This window comes from Lycium barbarum, chromosome 2, assembly GCF_019175385.1.
Source record: "Lycium barbarum isolate Lr01 chromosome 2, ASM1917538v2, whole genome shotgun sequence".
NCBI classification, from domain to species: domain Eukaryota; kingdom Viridiplantae; phylum Streptophyta; class Magnoliopsida; order Solanales; family Solanaceae; genus Lycium; species Lycium barbarum.
Genome location: NC_083338.1, coordinates 16,169,812 through 16,187,359, shown reverse-complemented (window position 1 = coordinate 16,187,359; position 17,548 = coordinate 16,169,812). Strand labels below are relative to the sequence as shown.

Sequence of the window (17,548 nt, the reverse complement as noted above, 5' to 3'; positions counted from 1 at the left end):
TTAGAGTTTTATCCGTCAATACATATACCCCACAGGCATAATTTTCTTTGAAATACTAGACCATACTAGTGACAAGCGACATAACCATATTACATAATAAAAGAGATAAAATGCCTATACACATATTTTTAACTAATATACCACTAAAATTTGGAGACGAAAACTATTGTCGCAAAAACTATGTTGATACATTAGGGACAACTTAGAATTTGTAGTTAATCATTCTAAACTTTAGCTGTAGAATTTTATATTTAATTGTGCCTTTAATTTTTGTCACTAATAGTTCGAACAATTAGTAACAATTGTATTATTTATCTCTACTCAACCTATAGTTTAGTCACAACGAAATTGTCACAAAAAAATATAATTTTCAAATGGTGACAACTTAAATTTCGTAGTTGAATAGTGCAATTATTGGCTATAAAAAATGTGTTGTTACAAATTAAAAGATTCAGATACATCTCGATTTAAACAAAATAAAAATTAGAATTTTCTCCATCAACAATTATACACCACAAGCATAATTTTCTTTGAAATACTAGACCATACTACTGATAAGCGACATAGACCATATTATATAATAAAAGAGATAAAATGCCTATACATGGTTATTTTCTGAACTAATATACAACTGCGCAGTGAGCTTAGCAGCGAATTTTATTAATAACGAGGTTCATTACAAAAAGAAAGTAGTTGCGCTTTGCAAAAAATAAAATTGTATAATTAACTGCATAGATAACTTATTTTGAGAGGTAAGTTTAATGATAATCCCAATCAATGACATGAAATAATCCCCATTGTCCAATTCAATCTTGTAATACGAAACCAATAAAATCTACCAGGCCTACCAAATACTTCCATTTCAAGTTCTAGTCTACTTTTAGGGCTACAATAAGGTGAACAAACACTTTCGTTAGTGCTTATCCTCTATCAAACTTCCCAGTAAAGAGTATAAATCTAGCGATCTCTATAGGATGCATATTACTGCTTCCTTCGTAAATCTAGAATAACTTGTGCAGGTCACTTGGATATCTTGGCAGTGGAATACATTTTCTCAATAGTGATTCTCAAAAGCAAACTGGAATGCAATTGTCAAGATTGAATGATGATTGTAATTGCTTCCTTCAACTTCACCAGCGGGTCGTGTCCCACTAGTTCTAGCCTCAAGAGTTGAATCTAAATCCAAATTCCGAGCTGCACTGGGAGAATCCTGCATCATAAACAGTAACAGTAGTAAACTATGAGAATAAGGTAAGAAACTAATTTCGAAGTTAATAGAAAATCTAGTATAGTCATGTGTAAATCATATACAACTATTTCTAGGAAACTATATCAATGTCCACCAACATAGCTTCACACTCCATCCGATACAAATTATTGAAACCAAGATGATTACATTTACATATCATATGTAACAGCAAAAAGAGTTGAAACACCAGCAGGTGAAAAAACAAACATTATGTCATCGGTTACTTTCACAGTTTCACTAGATAGGGCGCTTTAACTAAACGATGAAAATTGGCGAAGCGACTCAGATTGTAGTGTCATGTGACATTCTTAATTATCCAAGGGTGCTCCATGATCTTTTGAAGAGAAAGCATTTTTGAAGAGTCCTTCACAAGAAGCTGCAAAGAGAAAGGAAACAATCAGAAAGAAGGCGTGCAACCAGAAATTTTTCAAATGTTTTAAAACGTAACTCTTTGACCTATATACACAAGTATTATTTTGTATATGCACTGTATGTGTTTTAACTAACCACTTTTCAGTTTATGTAGTTTCTTTTTACAGAACTAAAGCATAGACAAGTAATAATCAATTTACCTGGCTAATGAGATTCTTAGCTTCAGCAGATACATCAGGTGTTGAAGGGAAGCTGAGTTCTACCTTCATAATTCTATAATACTCTAAGTTAGTACATCTTGATTTTCCAGTAACAGTTAAAAGATGACAGAAGCAGAGGAATCGTTACCTTCTGAATGTGTCGGTCTGTCTCTCGGCCTCAAATGGAGGCACACTGTATAAAAACTCGTAGCAGAGGATCCCTAGAGTTCAATTGTCAACTGCATAATCATGAGGTTTGTTCTCCACCATTTCTGGTGCTAGATAGTCCAGAGTTCCGCACATTGTATGTTTGTTGCTTCTTGATTGTACAGACCACCAAAAGTCCGCAATCTTCAAGCGGCCCTGCTTTTCATGTGATAATCTAGTCTAGATATATGGCAGTTTTCAGATGCTAGGTGCTTATTAACTTTTTAAAGCACCAAAATAATCTTAAATTCTCTAAAAGATGAAAGGCAGAAAAGCTGTGATTAAAAGCTAGAAGTTTCTGCATTCGTAGGTTTCTCCTACGGCCAAAATTTATTACACATTAAAGTTGTAGGAAACGTAATAGATAGACTCACTTAACTGATTTCAGCTCCAGTGGAATGAATCTTTTGGTGATCTTCTATTGTGCATCAAGGAATTTACTTGGCGATGAGTTTACAGCACTTGTTACATCCTCCACACCATTACTACCCATAGTTGTCCAACCATCATCAATAAATCCACTAACCGCATTATGAATCCCCTGCAGTAAATATTGAGAATGAAAGATTTCCAGTAGCAAGCTAATCACATGACTTGTAGGCTAAAAATAATATAAGAACATCAAAGCCAAAAGCTAGATTCCGACTCTTAGCACAGTAGTACATGACAATCATCTGAGTTTTTACCTGCATAATCTCTGACTAAATGCCCTCAACACAGCAGGTTGCCGACCTCCAGCATATTGGATTTCTCTATTGGCTTCTTGGGCTATCTCCCTTATGTATCGGAAGGCCTGCACAAATATCTTAAGGTAAGTTGACTTATTAAAATAGCCAGTTGCTGAGGCACAAATATAAGAAATTTCTTACAGCCATTATCATTTTCTGAGCAAGGATCTTGGACGTTTCATAAAGTGGCTTGAGGAGAACACTGCAAGCCTGCACACCAAAAATATTTGCTCAAAAAGAAGGAATCCAGGTGCAAACAAAGCTAAATAATTAACCAACTACATTTACTCACATCAAGATCAATATGGTCAACAATGTGGATGATTGAGGCCCAGCATTTCATCACATAATTTCAGTTTTAACTAGCCTCACGTGTCTTGTCCCAATTCTAGTATAAAATAAGAACTCCTGCCATATTACATCAGAATAACAGTGATTGACCATTCAGTTTACTGACAGAATTCATTGATCATACAATAAAATGAAGATCATGTTTATCAAAGGCTCAACTCAACAAAACAAATAAAAGAATGCAATTCAGCAATTCAAAAATCATGGCTATAGATTAGCATACTGCTCCGTGTAACACTTTTCCTCTCCCCAATTTTCATTTCCTTATAAATTGGTCAAATCTTAACAGAACACTTTAAAGCCAACCGGCACTACCCAAAACGCACTTCTACGCATCTCCTAATTTCACCTGGTTACCTAGACTTCATTGGCGAATGAAATCGTCTTTCAGACAATATATCGAACTGGTTATGTGCATAACTTTAACCAAGTTTTTTGTGACAACAGGATAATAGAGTTACCCTCCCCAAAAGTGGGAATTATAGTTCAACAATCATATATTCATCACGATCAAACAACAACACCAGATTCTCACGATTTGTTATCTAAATTCCACACAAAGAAACCACAGGTATAGAAATGATGAAAACAAAATTCTGCCAGCAAAGAGAAAGCGAGGGAGAGGGAGATAAAGAGAAGAGAAGAGAAGCATACCTGGTGGTCGTGAAAGGTGTAGGGGAGTCGGGGAACTGGGAGTTACAATGAAATAAATAGGAGAGGTGAATGGTCTAACACTTACCTGGACCCAAAATAAGGCAAACCATCTGAACCACAAAACACTTTGGGACTTCTTTGTGCCTGCACTCCATGTAACTGGCAGAGAACTTTGCACTGTTTTAAGCAAGAAAACTTTTGCACTATTTTAACGAAGAAAAGCTTTGCACTATTGTAACCAACTTCAACCCCTTAAACCTGTCCAATTAATTCCAAATAACATGAAACTTGGTATATTAGTAAAAAATAATATAATAAACAATTCTAAAAAAGAAAATTTCAAAAAATGACTAAGAATTTTGAAATCGATAGGTTGCCTCCCACCTAGTGCCACATTTAACATCGTGGCACGACGTGATTCAACTTTATCACATTTCTCGCCACTTTGAGCATAAGAAATGGCTCCCCAAATTCATTTCAAATCTAAAAAGGCATATTAACCTATAGACCTCATAATCAAACCCAAAAAGGCATATTAACTATAAGAAATATCAACATATTTTAACAACACAAAAATATCATCATAAAGTACGATCATCAGCCTTATAAACTAAATTTAAACCCAATATTCACTCCAGACATTCTAACATCCATTCTAACCACACAATCACATTTTCATAGATTTAATCCAAATGCAACGAACTTTAATAGTTTTCACTAGGATTACTACCACCGGATGATCTTGTTATGTCTATGGGTGATGTAGGTTCACCATCTACATCACTTGGCTGCAAAAAGAAAAGAAGCAATAAGATCTTTGAATAAAAACCTGATTTTTACCAACTCCTAAGCTTTATTCTCTAGTCAAAATATTTAAACCCAACTCCTACGTTTCAGGAACAATATAAGTTATATTCAGTAAGAATTTTCAAAAGAAAGACACTCTTACCTTCATATTTCAAGTCATTTATTATATGATTCATTTACGAAACGATAAAAAGAGACGTTACAAAGGAAATTCGAAATAGTAACTTTGGGAATTTAGAGTTATTTACTCCGAAGTAGCAAATAGTATATTTAAACGATAACACATAGTCAAGAGTGGCATCTTGGTGATGCACCTTCAAATTCTCCAAGTTAGAAATTAGGGACCCTCCTAACAACATAGCAACCAGAAGCTCATTTTATCAGCCAAAAATTTCTTTCACTACTCTGGTTCTTCATTCTGCTCGATATGTTTTTTTTTTTGGGATAAAAAAGTGCAGTCATAGCGGATAAATCCTTATAAGGTCGCTACTTTTACAGTTTTCAAACATAAGAATATATACATAATTCAATCAGACAAAATCTGCAAATAACTTATGAAAGTCATCCCCCTGAAATCCGCTAAACAAGATACAAAATTCAGAAGAACTATTAACAGGTAACTGACCTTACTATTATGAGATTACATCACAAGCCAATGTCGTCGCCATCACCTGTGCTATCAGCTTCATCATCATTAGTACTATTATTACCTTCATTCTCCTCATTATCACTTATGTACTCTACCATAGTGTCATCCTCTTGGTCAGAATCTTCTTCGATATAATCAACTTCAACTTCTGGTTCTGTTTGAGCCTCCAATTCAATTACATTTGTATCCAGGGTAATCGGTTCAACATCATCTCTATGTAGTTTACTCAACATATCCAACGTATCATTGACAATTGAATTACTTTCAAGTGACATGTCTTGATACACATCATTATTTGTAATATGCGACTCATCACTTTCTGTCTCTGAATTTTCCTTCTCCGGGACATCATATAAGTGTCTATCTTGAAATTTGAGCACAATTCGCCAATTTTCCCCCAATTTTGGGTCATCAATGTAAAATACTTGTTTTGCTTGAGTAGCTAGTACGAAAGAATCATGTTCATACCAAAATCTTTTAACACATGCTCGTAAAATGTTTATCTTTTTGCATCCCTATTTTCTTGCGAAGATCAAACCACTTGCATTTAAATAGAAAAACTCGATTCTCATCAACATACTCTAACTCAATGATGTCAGTTATAATACCATAAAAATCAATCAACTCATTTTCATGATAGCCTGCAACAACTATACCACAATTCTGACTTTTACGTAATTCATCGCGTCGTTGAATAAGATACCTAACACCATTTATAACACAGCCAGTATGTTTTCTTCCACGCACATCAGATTCCATTGCCAAAGGATATAATTTCTTGATAGACATTGACTTGTCCTTATTATATAATTTCAAAATCTATGATTAAAAAAATATAGCGTTCAATTAGTAAAGAAGAAAAAGATTAAAATTTAAACACAACAACATGATTATTATCTTAAAATCACTTACTTTCCTTTTAAACCATAAAGGAAATTGTTCTCTGTGTTTCTCTTCTATATTCCCAACATCTTGTTTCACCAACTCTTCTTTATGCTCTCTGCATGTAAAAAAAAATTATTTAGAAATAGTATTAGAAAATAAAAATATCAATATATAAATAGAAAAATTACTGACTGAAGAAAAGATTCTACTTCTTCGCAATTATTCAACACATACCACCGAGCCATATCAAGATCTTTCCTTGGTACAATAGAACCTTCTGGTTGTGCCTTGTTTCGCACATAACGCTTAAGCTTGCACAAGAACCTCTCAATTTTGTACATCCAACGATATTGTACTGTCCCCCATACATAGCCTCTCGTGGTAAATGCACAACCAAATGTACCATAACATCGAAAAAAGCAGGTGGAAAGATCATCTCAAGCTTACATAGTATAACAATTATATCCCTTTCAAGTTGTTCTAAGTCATCTCGTCTCAATGTCTTACAACATAATCGTTGGAAGAAATCGCCTAACTCAATCAATGATGAAGAGACATTTTTATTTTCAAATCCACGAATAGCAATAGGTAGCACTCGTTGTAACAGGACATGATAGTCATGACATTTGAGTCTACTTATATTACCATCATCCTCACTTACACACCCTGAGATATTTGAAGCATAACCATCAGGAAATTTAACATCTTTTACAAATGGCCAAAACTTTTTTTTCTCTTTTTTTGACATATTATACCAAGCAGCTGGCATTGTACAACTAGAACCATCATGTTGCAACCATAGTTCTTTTCTTATGTTCATATCCTTAAGATCTTGTCTTGATTTATATGTGTCCTTAGTTTTCCCATCAATATTTAATAAAGTCCCCAGAATACTCTCACAAATGTTCTTTTCTATGTGCATGACATCTAAATTATGCCGCAACTTCAAGCTCTTCCAATATGGTAACTCAAATAAAATACTTCTCCTCGCCCAATTCAACTCTTCAGGAAGACGTTTATTTTTCTTATTATTTGAGTGTTTTCCTGGTTTATAAGTACCGAGTAAATCCAATTGTTGCAAGACATCTTCTCCTCAGCCGGTTGTTTAGCCAGTTGCAATTATAAGTGTATACGGTAAAAACCGGATATGCGTTAAACCGGGGATACAAGGAACCGGAGGAAGAAGCGCAAGAACATGCATGAAGACTTTCGTTCTGAACCGGGGGAACGCTTAGACCGAAGCCAAGGAAGGGCATCATTTGGTCCGGATTCTTCATGGCCGAGTTGGTCGTGGCCGTTAGTCCGTTTATTCGTGGTCGTTGGTCCGGGGGATCTATTGCGCGTTTGCCACGCGTCGATAACGTCCTGCCATGCTCAACTGCCAACCGTACGGGTGTCAGATCGTACGGTCGACCTAACCCAACCTAATCCAACTCAGAGCTTTTCTTTATTGTTTTTTATTTCTTATGTTGTATGAAGCTCATGGGGCAATACTATAAATAAGGGGCATTGTCCTCCTTTTGAAGGGTTGACTCCTTCATAACAAGAAATCTTGTAATAAGCAAAATATATATAAAATCTCTCTCTCAAACATCTGATTCGGTCCATATTTGTTGTGATTATCTTTTACATTTCTTCAAATCAAGTAACACTCATATATTAACAAACATTCAAGTGCATAGCAGTCCACCGATCATTAGTTGCCTTCTCATATTATATTCATACATTTCTTTTCTCCATCAAATAGGTTCAAAGCATATCCACATATCCTATACCTCACCCACAAATTTAATTGATTATCCAAATTCGAGGTAAACATTTTGGCGCCCACCGTGGGGCTAGGATAATAGTGGTCTTTGATCTTGATCCCTATCTTACCCATAAAATCAAAAATATCTTCTGTTCGTCTCTGAAAAAATGGACCAAATGGCTGACAGTGGACAATCTGGTCACGTCAACAACAACGAGATTGTGACCGAAAATGAAGGCAGCGAGCCACGAGGATTACCAAATCCCGCTGACCCGAACCCCGTTAATTCGAGGGAGGGCCTCAATCGACAAACCACCGTGGACCAGGAGAATGCCGCCCTACCAGCCACTGATCCTCTAAATACTCACAATTCTATTACTCTGTCCCAGACGCAGGGCCGGAAAGAACCGGACACGCCGAATGACAATATTGACTTACGTTTAATTTTTGATGTTGCAGGAACAGAGAGCGGCAATTGCCGAAAAAGGAATCGTGATTTCCTGATTGTAAAGCGGAAAAGGTGAAACGGAACCGGAGAAGACAAAGGGTTTTGCCGAAACCAGAAGGGATGAGGCACAGATGGTTGAGAGCAATGGTTCCGGAGCCTGTTCCTCCACCGAGGTTCTGAAGATGCTTGAAACTTTGGCAAAACGGGTAGACTCAACCGAGAAGAGGGTCGAAACGTACAACTCTCGGATGGATCAAATCCCGGGGGCTCCGCCTTTACTGAAGGGGCCGGATTCAAAGAGGTACATCCAAAGGCCTTTTCCTCCGAGTGCAGCTCCGAAATTAATCCCAAAGAGGTTCAAAATGTCGGATATCCAGAAATATGTCGTCACAACGGACCCGCACGAGCATGTGACCTTATACACCTGTGCTATAAAAGGCAATGATATGGAGGAAGATGAAATTGAGTCAGTGTTGTTGAAAAAGTTTGGGGAGACTTTGTCAAAAGGAGCATTAACGTGGTACGATCATCTGCCCGAGCATTCGATCACTTCTTTCGAAATGCTCGCCGATGCCTTCGTAAAAGCTCACGCCGGTGCAAAAAAGGTGCAGGCGCGCTAGGCGGACATCTTCCGTATAGCCCAAAGTGACGATGAGTTGCTCCGTGAATTTGTCAACCGGTTCCAAAGGGAACGAATGGAGCTCCCTCCGGTTCCCGAAGAATGGGTCGCACAAGCGTTCACGAAGGGGCTCAATGTTTGGAGCTCGACGGCTTCGTTCAAATTGAAGGAGAGCCTGCTGGAGTACGAGGCTGTGACATGGGCTGATGTCCATAACAGATACGAGTCAAAGATTCGGGTGGAGGATGATCAATTCGAGCTTCCCCCGGGACCAATTAATATGAACAAAAATTTTGAGAGACCAAGGGAAGGTTACGAAACGAAGGCCGAATCGTGGAGGGAAAAGTATCGGCCATACTCCCATTCGGAGAAGCCAAGCTTCAGGTCAGAGAAATCGAGGGATAGCCCAAGCCATTTCTCCGATCGGGGTATTAAACGGGTTGAGCGTCTGTCGAACAGTCGGGGTCTCTCATTCAGGAGCGATGTCGGAAGCTCTGCCGGCAACAAGGACTTGCCAAAGATATCGGAGTACAACTTCAACGTTAGTATCTCGGGCCTCGTCTCAGCTATTGGCCGTGTCCCGGATGTAAGATGGCCAAGACCTCTGAGGTCGGATCCGGGCTAGCGGGACCCGAGCATGATCTGCGAATACCACGGAACCCATGGTCACAGGACCGAGGATTGTGCCAGCTAAGTGAAGAGGTAGCCCGGTTACTGAAGAATGGTCATCTCCGAGAATTGCTTAGTGAATGAGCCAAAAGTCACTACAAGGAAAGGGAGACTCAAAAAAGGGCCGAGCCAGTAGAACCCCAACACATAATCAACATGATAATTGGGGGCACAGATACCCCACGAGGGCCGGCGATGAAACGATCCAGGCTCTCTGCTATGCGTGAAAAGCGTAGCCGGGATCATGTACCCGAGGATTCCATCTCTTTTAGCAATGAGGACGCAGAAGGCATCATTCAACCACACAATGATGCATTGGTAATTTCTATTCTTATCTTTAAAACTCAGATTAAACGTATTTTGATTAACCCAGGTAGCACGGCCTACATCATCCGGTGGAGAGTGGTCGAACAGCTAGGGCTGCTCGACCAGATAGTACCAGTAGCCCGGGTACTCAGCGGGTTCAACATGGCGAGCGAAACCACAAAGGGGGAGATCTCGTTGCCAGTGAACATCGATGGCACTATCCAGCAAATGGTGTTCTATGTAATAGAGGGGGACATGAAGTACAATGCATTGCTGGGTAGACCTTGGATACATAGCATGAGGGTCGTGCCCTCAACATTACACCAGCTGCTGAAATTTCCGACCTCGGAGAGAATAAAAACAATCTGAGGTGAACAACCCGCTGCAAGGGAGATGTTCGCGGTAGATGAGGCAACACCTCAGCCCGAAAAATCAAATCACAGCGAAGAGGATCCAACCGGAGGACCGAACACCAAATAGAAATCAAAGCACCCGGGAGCGGACCCGGAGTATGAAGAGGGTGATTTCGACGTGCCCAGATCGTTCGTTATGCCGGACGACTCGGACGCAACCAAATCGACAGTGGAAGAGCTGGGACAGATAATCTTGTTCGAGTACCTACCGGACAGAAAGGTATACCTGGGCACGGGGTTGACCCCGGAGCTCAGGAACAAGTTAATTGAATTTCTTCGAGCTAACACAGATTGCTTCGCGTGGTCCCATATAGATATGACAGGTATATCACCGGAAGTAGCAGCTCACAAGCTCAGCTTAGACGAGAAGTTTTCCTTGGTGAAGCAGAAGAGAAGTCCCATGGCGGAAGCTAAACACGTCTTCGTAAAAGACGAGGTAACAAAGCTTTTAAGAATAGGTTCTATCCGGGAAGTAAAGTACCCGAACTGGCTAGCTAACGTGGTAGTGGTGCCCAAAAAAGGTAATAAATTTCGAATGTGTGTCGATTACAAAAATTTAAATAAAGCATGCCCGAAGGATTCTTTTCCGTTGCCTCACATCGATAGAATGATCGATGCGACGGCCGGGCATGAGATGTTAAGTTTTCTCGATGCCTACTCCGGATATAACCAAATCCAGATGCACCCGGAGGATCAAGAGAAAACGTCCTTCATTACCCGATATGGGACTTACTGTTATAATGTCATGCCTTTTGGCCTAAAAAATGCCGGTGCAACTTACCAACGCCTAGTTAATGGGATGTTCGAAGAACAAATAGGAAAAACAGTAGAAGTTTATATTGACGACATGGTTGTTAAGTCCCTGGAAACAAAGGACCATTTAAAGCATTTGCAGGAAACCTTCGATGTGCTCCGCAAGTATAACATGAAGCTCAACCCGAAAAAATGCGCCTTCGGTGTCCGGTCCGGTAAATTTTTAGGTTTCATGGTGTCAAACCGGGGTATTGAAATCAACCCGGACAAAATCAAGGCCATCGAGGATATCGAAGTAGTGAACAACGTCAAAGGAGTGCAGAGGCTCACCGGAAGGATAGCGGCGCTAAGTCGTTTCATATCAAGGTCTTCCAACAAGAGCCACCGCTTCTTCTCCTTACTGAGGAAGAAGAACGATTTCGTTTGGACACCGGAGTGTCAAAAGGATTTACAAGAATTAAAAGGATACCTGTCCAGCACACCGCTGCTGCACACTCCAGAAACGGACGAGCGGCTTTTTCTCTACCTTGCTGTATCCGAGATAGCGGTAAGTGGCGTTTTGGTCCAGGAAGAATCAGGTACACAGTTCCCTATTTATTATGTAAGTAGAACTTTGGGGGACGCGGAGACCCGTTATCCCCATTTGGAAAAATTGGCGTTGGCATTGGTGAGTGCTTCTAGAAAGCTCAAGCCCTACTTTCAATGCCATCCGATATGTGTAGTAACTACTTATCCCCTGAAAAATATCATGCACAAACCGGAACTATCGGGTAGACTCACTAAATTGGCCGTAGAAATTAGCGGGTATGATATTGAATACAAACCTAAAACGGCCATCAAGTTCCAGATCTTGGCCGATTTTGTGGCAGATTTCGCCCCGGCTATGGTCCCCGAGGTTGAGAAAGAGCTTTTGTTAACCTCGGGAGAAGTCTCGGGTATTTGGTCACTATACACGGACGGAGCCTCGAACCTCAAAAGTTCCGGGCTAGGAATCGTCCTTAGAACCCCGGCTGGGGAGGCCATTCGACAATCTATTAGAACTGTAAAATTGACTAACAACGAAGCCGAGTATGAGGCTATGATTGCAGGTTTGGAACTATCCCGAAGTATGGGGGCCGAGATCATCGAGGCAAAGTGCGACTCGCTCTTAGTCGTAAATCAGGTGAACGGTGTCTTCGAGGTCAAGGACGAACAGATGTAGAGGTATCTTGAAAACATCCAGGTGATAATACATCGATTTAAAGAATGGACTATACAGCACATACCGAGGGAGCAGAACAGCGAAGCCGATGCACTAGCAAATTTGGGATCCTCGGTCGAAGGGGAAGAAATCAACCCCGGTACTACGGTGCGCTTGTTGAACACGGCGATAGAAAACGGACATGCCAAAATTATCACAATGGGTTTAAATTGGGATTGGCGCAACAAATACATCGACTACTTGCGTGATGGAAAGATCCCGAACGACCCAAAGGAATCACGGTTGTTGAGGACCAGAGCAGCGCGTTTCTGCTTGGTAGACGACCAATTGTATCGATGGTCTTTCTTCGGACCCCTGGCCAAGTGTTTGGGTCCCGGAGAGACGGAGTATGTGATGAGAGAGGTGCACGAAGGAACCTACGGCAATCACTCCAGTGCCGATGCTCTGGTCCGAAAGATTGGCAGGGCCGGTTATTATTGGAACCGGATGGAGGAAGATTTAAAGGATTTCGTCCGTAAATGCGACGGGTGTCAGAGACATGCTCCGATGATTCATCAGCCCGGGGAGTTGTTGCATTCGGTGGTGTCACCCTGGCCTTTCATGAAGTGGGGAATAGACATCGTCGGTCCATTACCATGGGCACCAGGTAAAGCCCGTTTTATCTTGTTCATGACTGATTATTTCTCCAAATGGGTTGAAGCGCAGGCCTTTGAAAAAATCAGAGAAAAGGAAGTCATTGACTTCATATGGGATCACATCATCTGTCGTTTCGGCATCCCCGCTGAGATAGCTTGTGATAACGGGCCCCAGTTCGTGGATGGCAAAGTCAACAAATTCCTCGAAGGGTTGAAGATCAAGAAAATTGTATCAGCTCCGTATCACCTGTGTGCGAACGGACAAGCAGAATCCACGAACAAGACAATAATCCAAAATCTGAGAAAAAGACTTGAAGCATCAAAGCATCATTGGAGAGAAATATTACCGGAGGTATTATGGGCTTACAGAACCACATCGAAATCAAGAACGAAGGAAACTCCTTTCTCGTTGGTCTACGGGGCTGAATCCCTTATTCCCGTGGAAGTCGGAGAACCGACCCTCAGGTTCCGATATACAACCGAGGAGTCAAACGAGGAGGCCATGGCCGTAAGACTCGATCTCACGGATGAACTTCGCGAAAATGCGTTGGTCCGTATTGCAGCCCAGAAACAGAGGGTGGAAAGGTACTACAATCGGAGAACCAATTTCCGTCATTTCCAAGTTGGTGACTTGGTGCTTCGAAAAGTTACCTTGCACACCAAGAATCCCAATGAAGGAAAACTGGGTCCGAACTGGGAAGGTCCGTATAAGATAACCGGGATAACGGGCAAAGGATCATACCAGTTGGAATCCATGGACGGGCAACGGTTGCTTAATAACTGGAATGTGGCTCATCTGAAAAGATACTATAGCTAAGGTATGGACTCCCCGTGTTCTTATTAACTCTTCTCTTTTGCAGGAAATCGAGAACCGGATAGAGTTAAAGTTTAGGCCTGAAAACACGTGTTGCACTCTTTTCCTTAGCACGGTTTTGTCCCAAAATGGGTTTTCCGGCAAGATTTTTAATGAGGCAACAAGTACAATGTGTTACTCGATGAAGATAGGTGACCGACACCCTGAAACTCGAGTTCGCACCCTCTGCGTGGGGACTTGATAGCACTCACCCGACCTCGCAGCTCAGATAAGCGCTAGGGGAATACTATGCCCACATCGAAGTTTACGCCGGTCAAGGAAGACGGAGAAACTCAATACTCGCCACGGCAAAATCAAAACCGGACCTTTTGTATTAGGTTCGGATGTAAGAGCCAAACGATCAAAATGAATCGTGTCCATTTAGTACTTGCTACGGCAAAAGCAGAAGGAAACGAAATCCTCATGTATACAAACACTTTGCAATGCAAAATTATCGAAAGTTTGGATAATATTCTCGAAATGTCTTTCTGGTAAAGCACCTTACCCCGAGGATTACTGCCGTATTTCGGCACTACTTCATTCATATACCCGATACCGGGCGCTACGGTCGAAATTCGACAAAGGCAACAAGGTCATAGTGAACCGAGCCAAAATTGTTAACTCCACAAACAGGGACTTTTACATCAAAATCCAGCTAAGGCTGAGATTCAGGTGTCCGAAAAATACCGGCCTTAAAAGGTAAAAATAGCCAAAGAATACCGGCCCCAAAAGGTAAAAATAGCCAAAAAATTCCGGCTCTGAAAAATGCCCGACGTGATTCGGAGACGTCCGGATTTACAAAGCATTCAATAAATCTCACGGGCAGTAAAATCCCCGAACAATGCAAAAATGACTACGAGTTCGCTTGTCCGTAAAACGGACCAACGATTCAGGGAAAAATAATAGCAAACATTCAAACGAAGAAACAAGAAAGATGCATTTCCCATTTATACAAATTTATACAAAGAATGTTTTACATCAAAACCAAAGTCCTACAGAAGCAAAAAATAAAAGGTTAAGTACAGGCCCTAATCTATCCGGAATGTTCGGACATTGTCCGCTCAGAGTCGTCGGAGTCAGAACCGAAGGCACTCTTAGCCTCTTCCTCGATCCTTTTAGCCTCGAGAATGAGGGCCGGAAGATCCGTTAAGCCATGCTCGGCTTGCTCGAAAGTGATCCTCCGAGATTTCCATTTCTCGTACTCAGCAACAATAGTAGTCTGAGCCTCGACGGCCTCCACACTTTTCAGAGCTTCATCCAAATCGGCCTCGGCCTCGGCCTGGGCTAACTTTGCCGCCAGAACATCCCGAGCCTCTCTAAGAACATTTTGCATTTGGATGGCCGACTCCAGCTCGGCCTTGAGAGCGTCATTGGCATCGACCGTCTCCTTAAGCTCGGTTTTCAAATTGTCACATATCTGGGCCCTCTTCTCCGCCTTCTCCTCGAGCACCCTCATACGCTCTCTGTCCCGGGCACTCTCAGATTCGAGCAGCCGATTCCTCTCAGCCAAGCTCGTAGCTTCAGATTTTACCGAATCCAGCTCCTCCCGGAGTTGAGAGAGGGTGGTTTCCAGCTCGTCGAGCCTCGAGGAAAGTTGAGCATTGTCTCGACTAAGGCCGATCTTGTCCGCTTCAAGACTCCGGTTGTACCCGACCATCTCAGCCAGCTCACCCTTTAACTAGCTATTTTCGGCCTTTGTTGCATCGAGCTCGGGCCGGAGGTTGGAAAGAACAACCGCTTGATTCAACTCATCCTCCTTCGCCAGCAGAAGGTGCAGATATTTTTCCGTTTCTCGGATTTGAGCATCCAGTTGGCCTTGAGGTCGTCCACCTCTTGCTGGTCACGGATGAAGGCTTCATTGACAAGCACCACACTCTGCAGATGAAGTCAAAAACTTGTATGAATAAGAGTAAAATCCACAGTTAAATTATGCAAAGACAGGTGATAAGCTTACCCGATTGCCCGCATGCATGCCCTTGTAGATGAGAGACTGCCAAGGGACCCCGTTCATCTTTCGCTTGTCCGAGTCCGAGACAAGGGGCCTCAAGTAGCTTGCCACACCCACCGAGCGAGAAAGAAAGCTGCAATCTTCAGGAACGGTGATCATAGCCGACCTTGTCCTCTTCGGTTCCACACTTAGAGCCGGAAAGATGCGCACCAAGCTGTCCCTGGCACCGGATTCGGTGGTCCGACTAGCTGCCCTCGTAGCTCGAGCGATCTGGAGGTGTCCAAAACCAGCAGCTTCGCCGGTTACAGGAGGAGTGCCCGAGAACATGTCCTCAAATTCATCCGACCTTGGAGCTGGAGTAGAGGAAATTGGATCAGCCTTAGTATCTTCAGCAAAGGCGGTGGCCCCGTAGTTGCCGCAGGATCATGCTCGGGGCGTCAGATGAACGTCAATGGGGACTTCGATCTCCGGGACCGTCTTAGTCCTTTGATCGGCTTCAGCGGCGGCCGCATCCCCGGGCCTTCTTGTCCTTTGGAGGGGAGTTTCTTCGGAAGAAGTTTCACCTGAAATGTCGACGAATCAATCGACCTTAAAGGAGCCGGGGAAAAAATTTCTTTCGCACCTGTGTGTGAAACCGGAACCAAAAGTCCTTCACCAGCAGAAGGAAGGGGTGGAACGGCGACAGCCTCCTCCGGGATCGAAGCCACGGTAGAATCGGCATCGACTCTCCGAATAATAATACCGGGCTCTGTTTCATCCCGTAAGGTTCGAGTGACGCTCCTCGCCCTCTTCTTCGACTTTTTTCCTCTGTCCGAAGGCCTCTTTCTTTTGGTAGCAGCAGCAGCAGCGAGGATACGAGATGCACCCGCCGAATCAAACTCGGCTGCCGACGTTGTGGGTTCGGCTACCGACTCCGGCCCGGGATCCACCGAGCCCTTGGGCAAATCTGAAAATCAAAGATACAATGAATACGGGTAGTAGAAGATGCAATGAACACGGGTGAAAAGCAAGGTATTACCGTGGTTCTGGGTGACCCATCGGCCGCGTGACAGGTAGCCCCACGTCCGGTCGTCATGGACATATTGGCTAAGGAGTGCAGTGACCCATTAGCTCAGGTTCCGGACGACCGGAGGAATATATCCATTGGCTGATATGAATAAGAAAAACGGTGAGAAAGTGGGATCAAAATTTGACGAAACGCACAAAAGCAATTACTTAAGGGTTCAGACTTACGCTTGTTTTTCCACTTCTCCGGAAAGGGCATGTAATTATCCGGAATGATGTCCGCGGTCCTCACCCGGACATATCGCTCCAACCAGTCCCTGTCTCTGTCTTCATCCATTTTCGAGAAAAATGGATTTCGGCTACGCTTTGCGAGCTTTATCACGCCGCCCCGGAACAACCTCGGGGAATATAAGCATATCAAGTGGGCCAGTATAAGCTCTTTCCCGGCATTATTGGCCAACAACCGGAGGCATGCTACGACCCTCCAAACGATCGGACCAATCTGTGCCAAGGTCACGTCATAGGTCCGGCACATGTCCAGGATGACCGGATCTACCAAAGGGTCGAGCTTGAGAGTGAAAGGGTAAGTATACAAATACAAAAAACCTTCCCGGTGGTCAGTGACCGACTCGTCGAGCCTGGGGGAAAAAACTTGGACCGAACGATTATTCCACCCGCAGTCAGCCCGGACTATATCGAGTTTCTCCTCAGTGATGGATGAGGGGTATTGTCTCACATCATACCCCCTATCGGACACCGAAGAAGGTTTTTCGACCTCAAGATCTTTGTTGAAGTTGGGTTTAGCCGGTATAATGTCCGAGGTCGTGGGCTCGAAGGTGCTCTTTG

General features: G+C 42.5%; 1 protein-coding gene and 1 long non-coding RNA gene across 3 annotated transcripts; both read right to left on the bottom strand.

Annotated features, from left to right (window-relative positions):
- Positions 1-699: 699 nt before the first annotated feature.
- Positions 700-2,038, bottom strand: LOC132626265 (homeobox-leucine zipper protein HOX32-like). The gene is made up of 3 exons (XM_060341070.1): positions 1,970-2,038; positions 1,822-1,894; positions 700-1,210 (listed from the first exon to the last, which is right to left on the bottom strand). The coding sequence occupies exons 2-3, from the start codon at positions 1,888-1,890 to the stop codon at positions 1,055-1,057; spliced, it is 225 nt and encodes a 74-aa protein (XP_060197053.1). The 5' UTR covers positions 1,891-1,894; positions 1,970-2,038; the 3' UTR covers positions 700-1,054.
- An 18-nt stretch (positions 2,039-2,056) lies between these two features.
- LOC132626266 (uncharacterized) lies at positions 2,057-6,333 on the bottom strand. 2 transcript variants are annotated; one of them, XR_009577224.1, is made up of 8 exons: positions 6,295-6,333; positions 6,130-6,217; positions 5,194-6,036; positions 3,847-4,019; positions 3,049-3,164; positions 2,715-2,966; positions 2,408-2,569; positions 2,057-2,203 (listed from the first exon to the last, which is right to left on the bottom strand). It is a non-coding gene; the product is annotated as an uncharacterized LOC132626266 (long non-coding RNA). The 2 variants fall into 2 exon arrangements; XR_009577223.1 differs by having other exon boundaries at positions 2,057-2,208; positions 6,295-6,332.
- Positions 6,334-17,548: the final 11,215 nt, after the last annotated feature.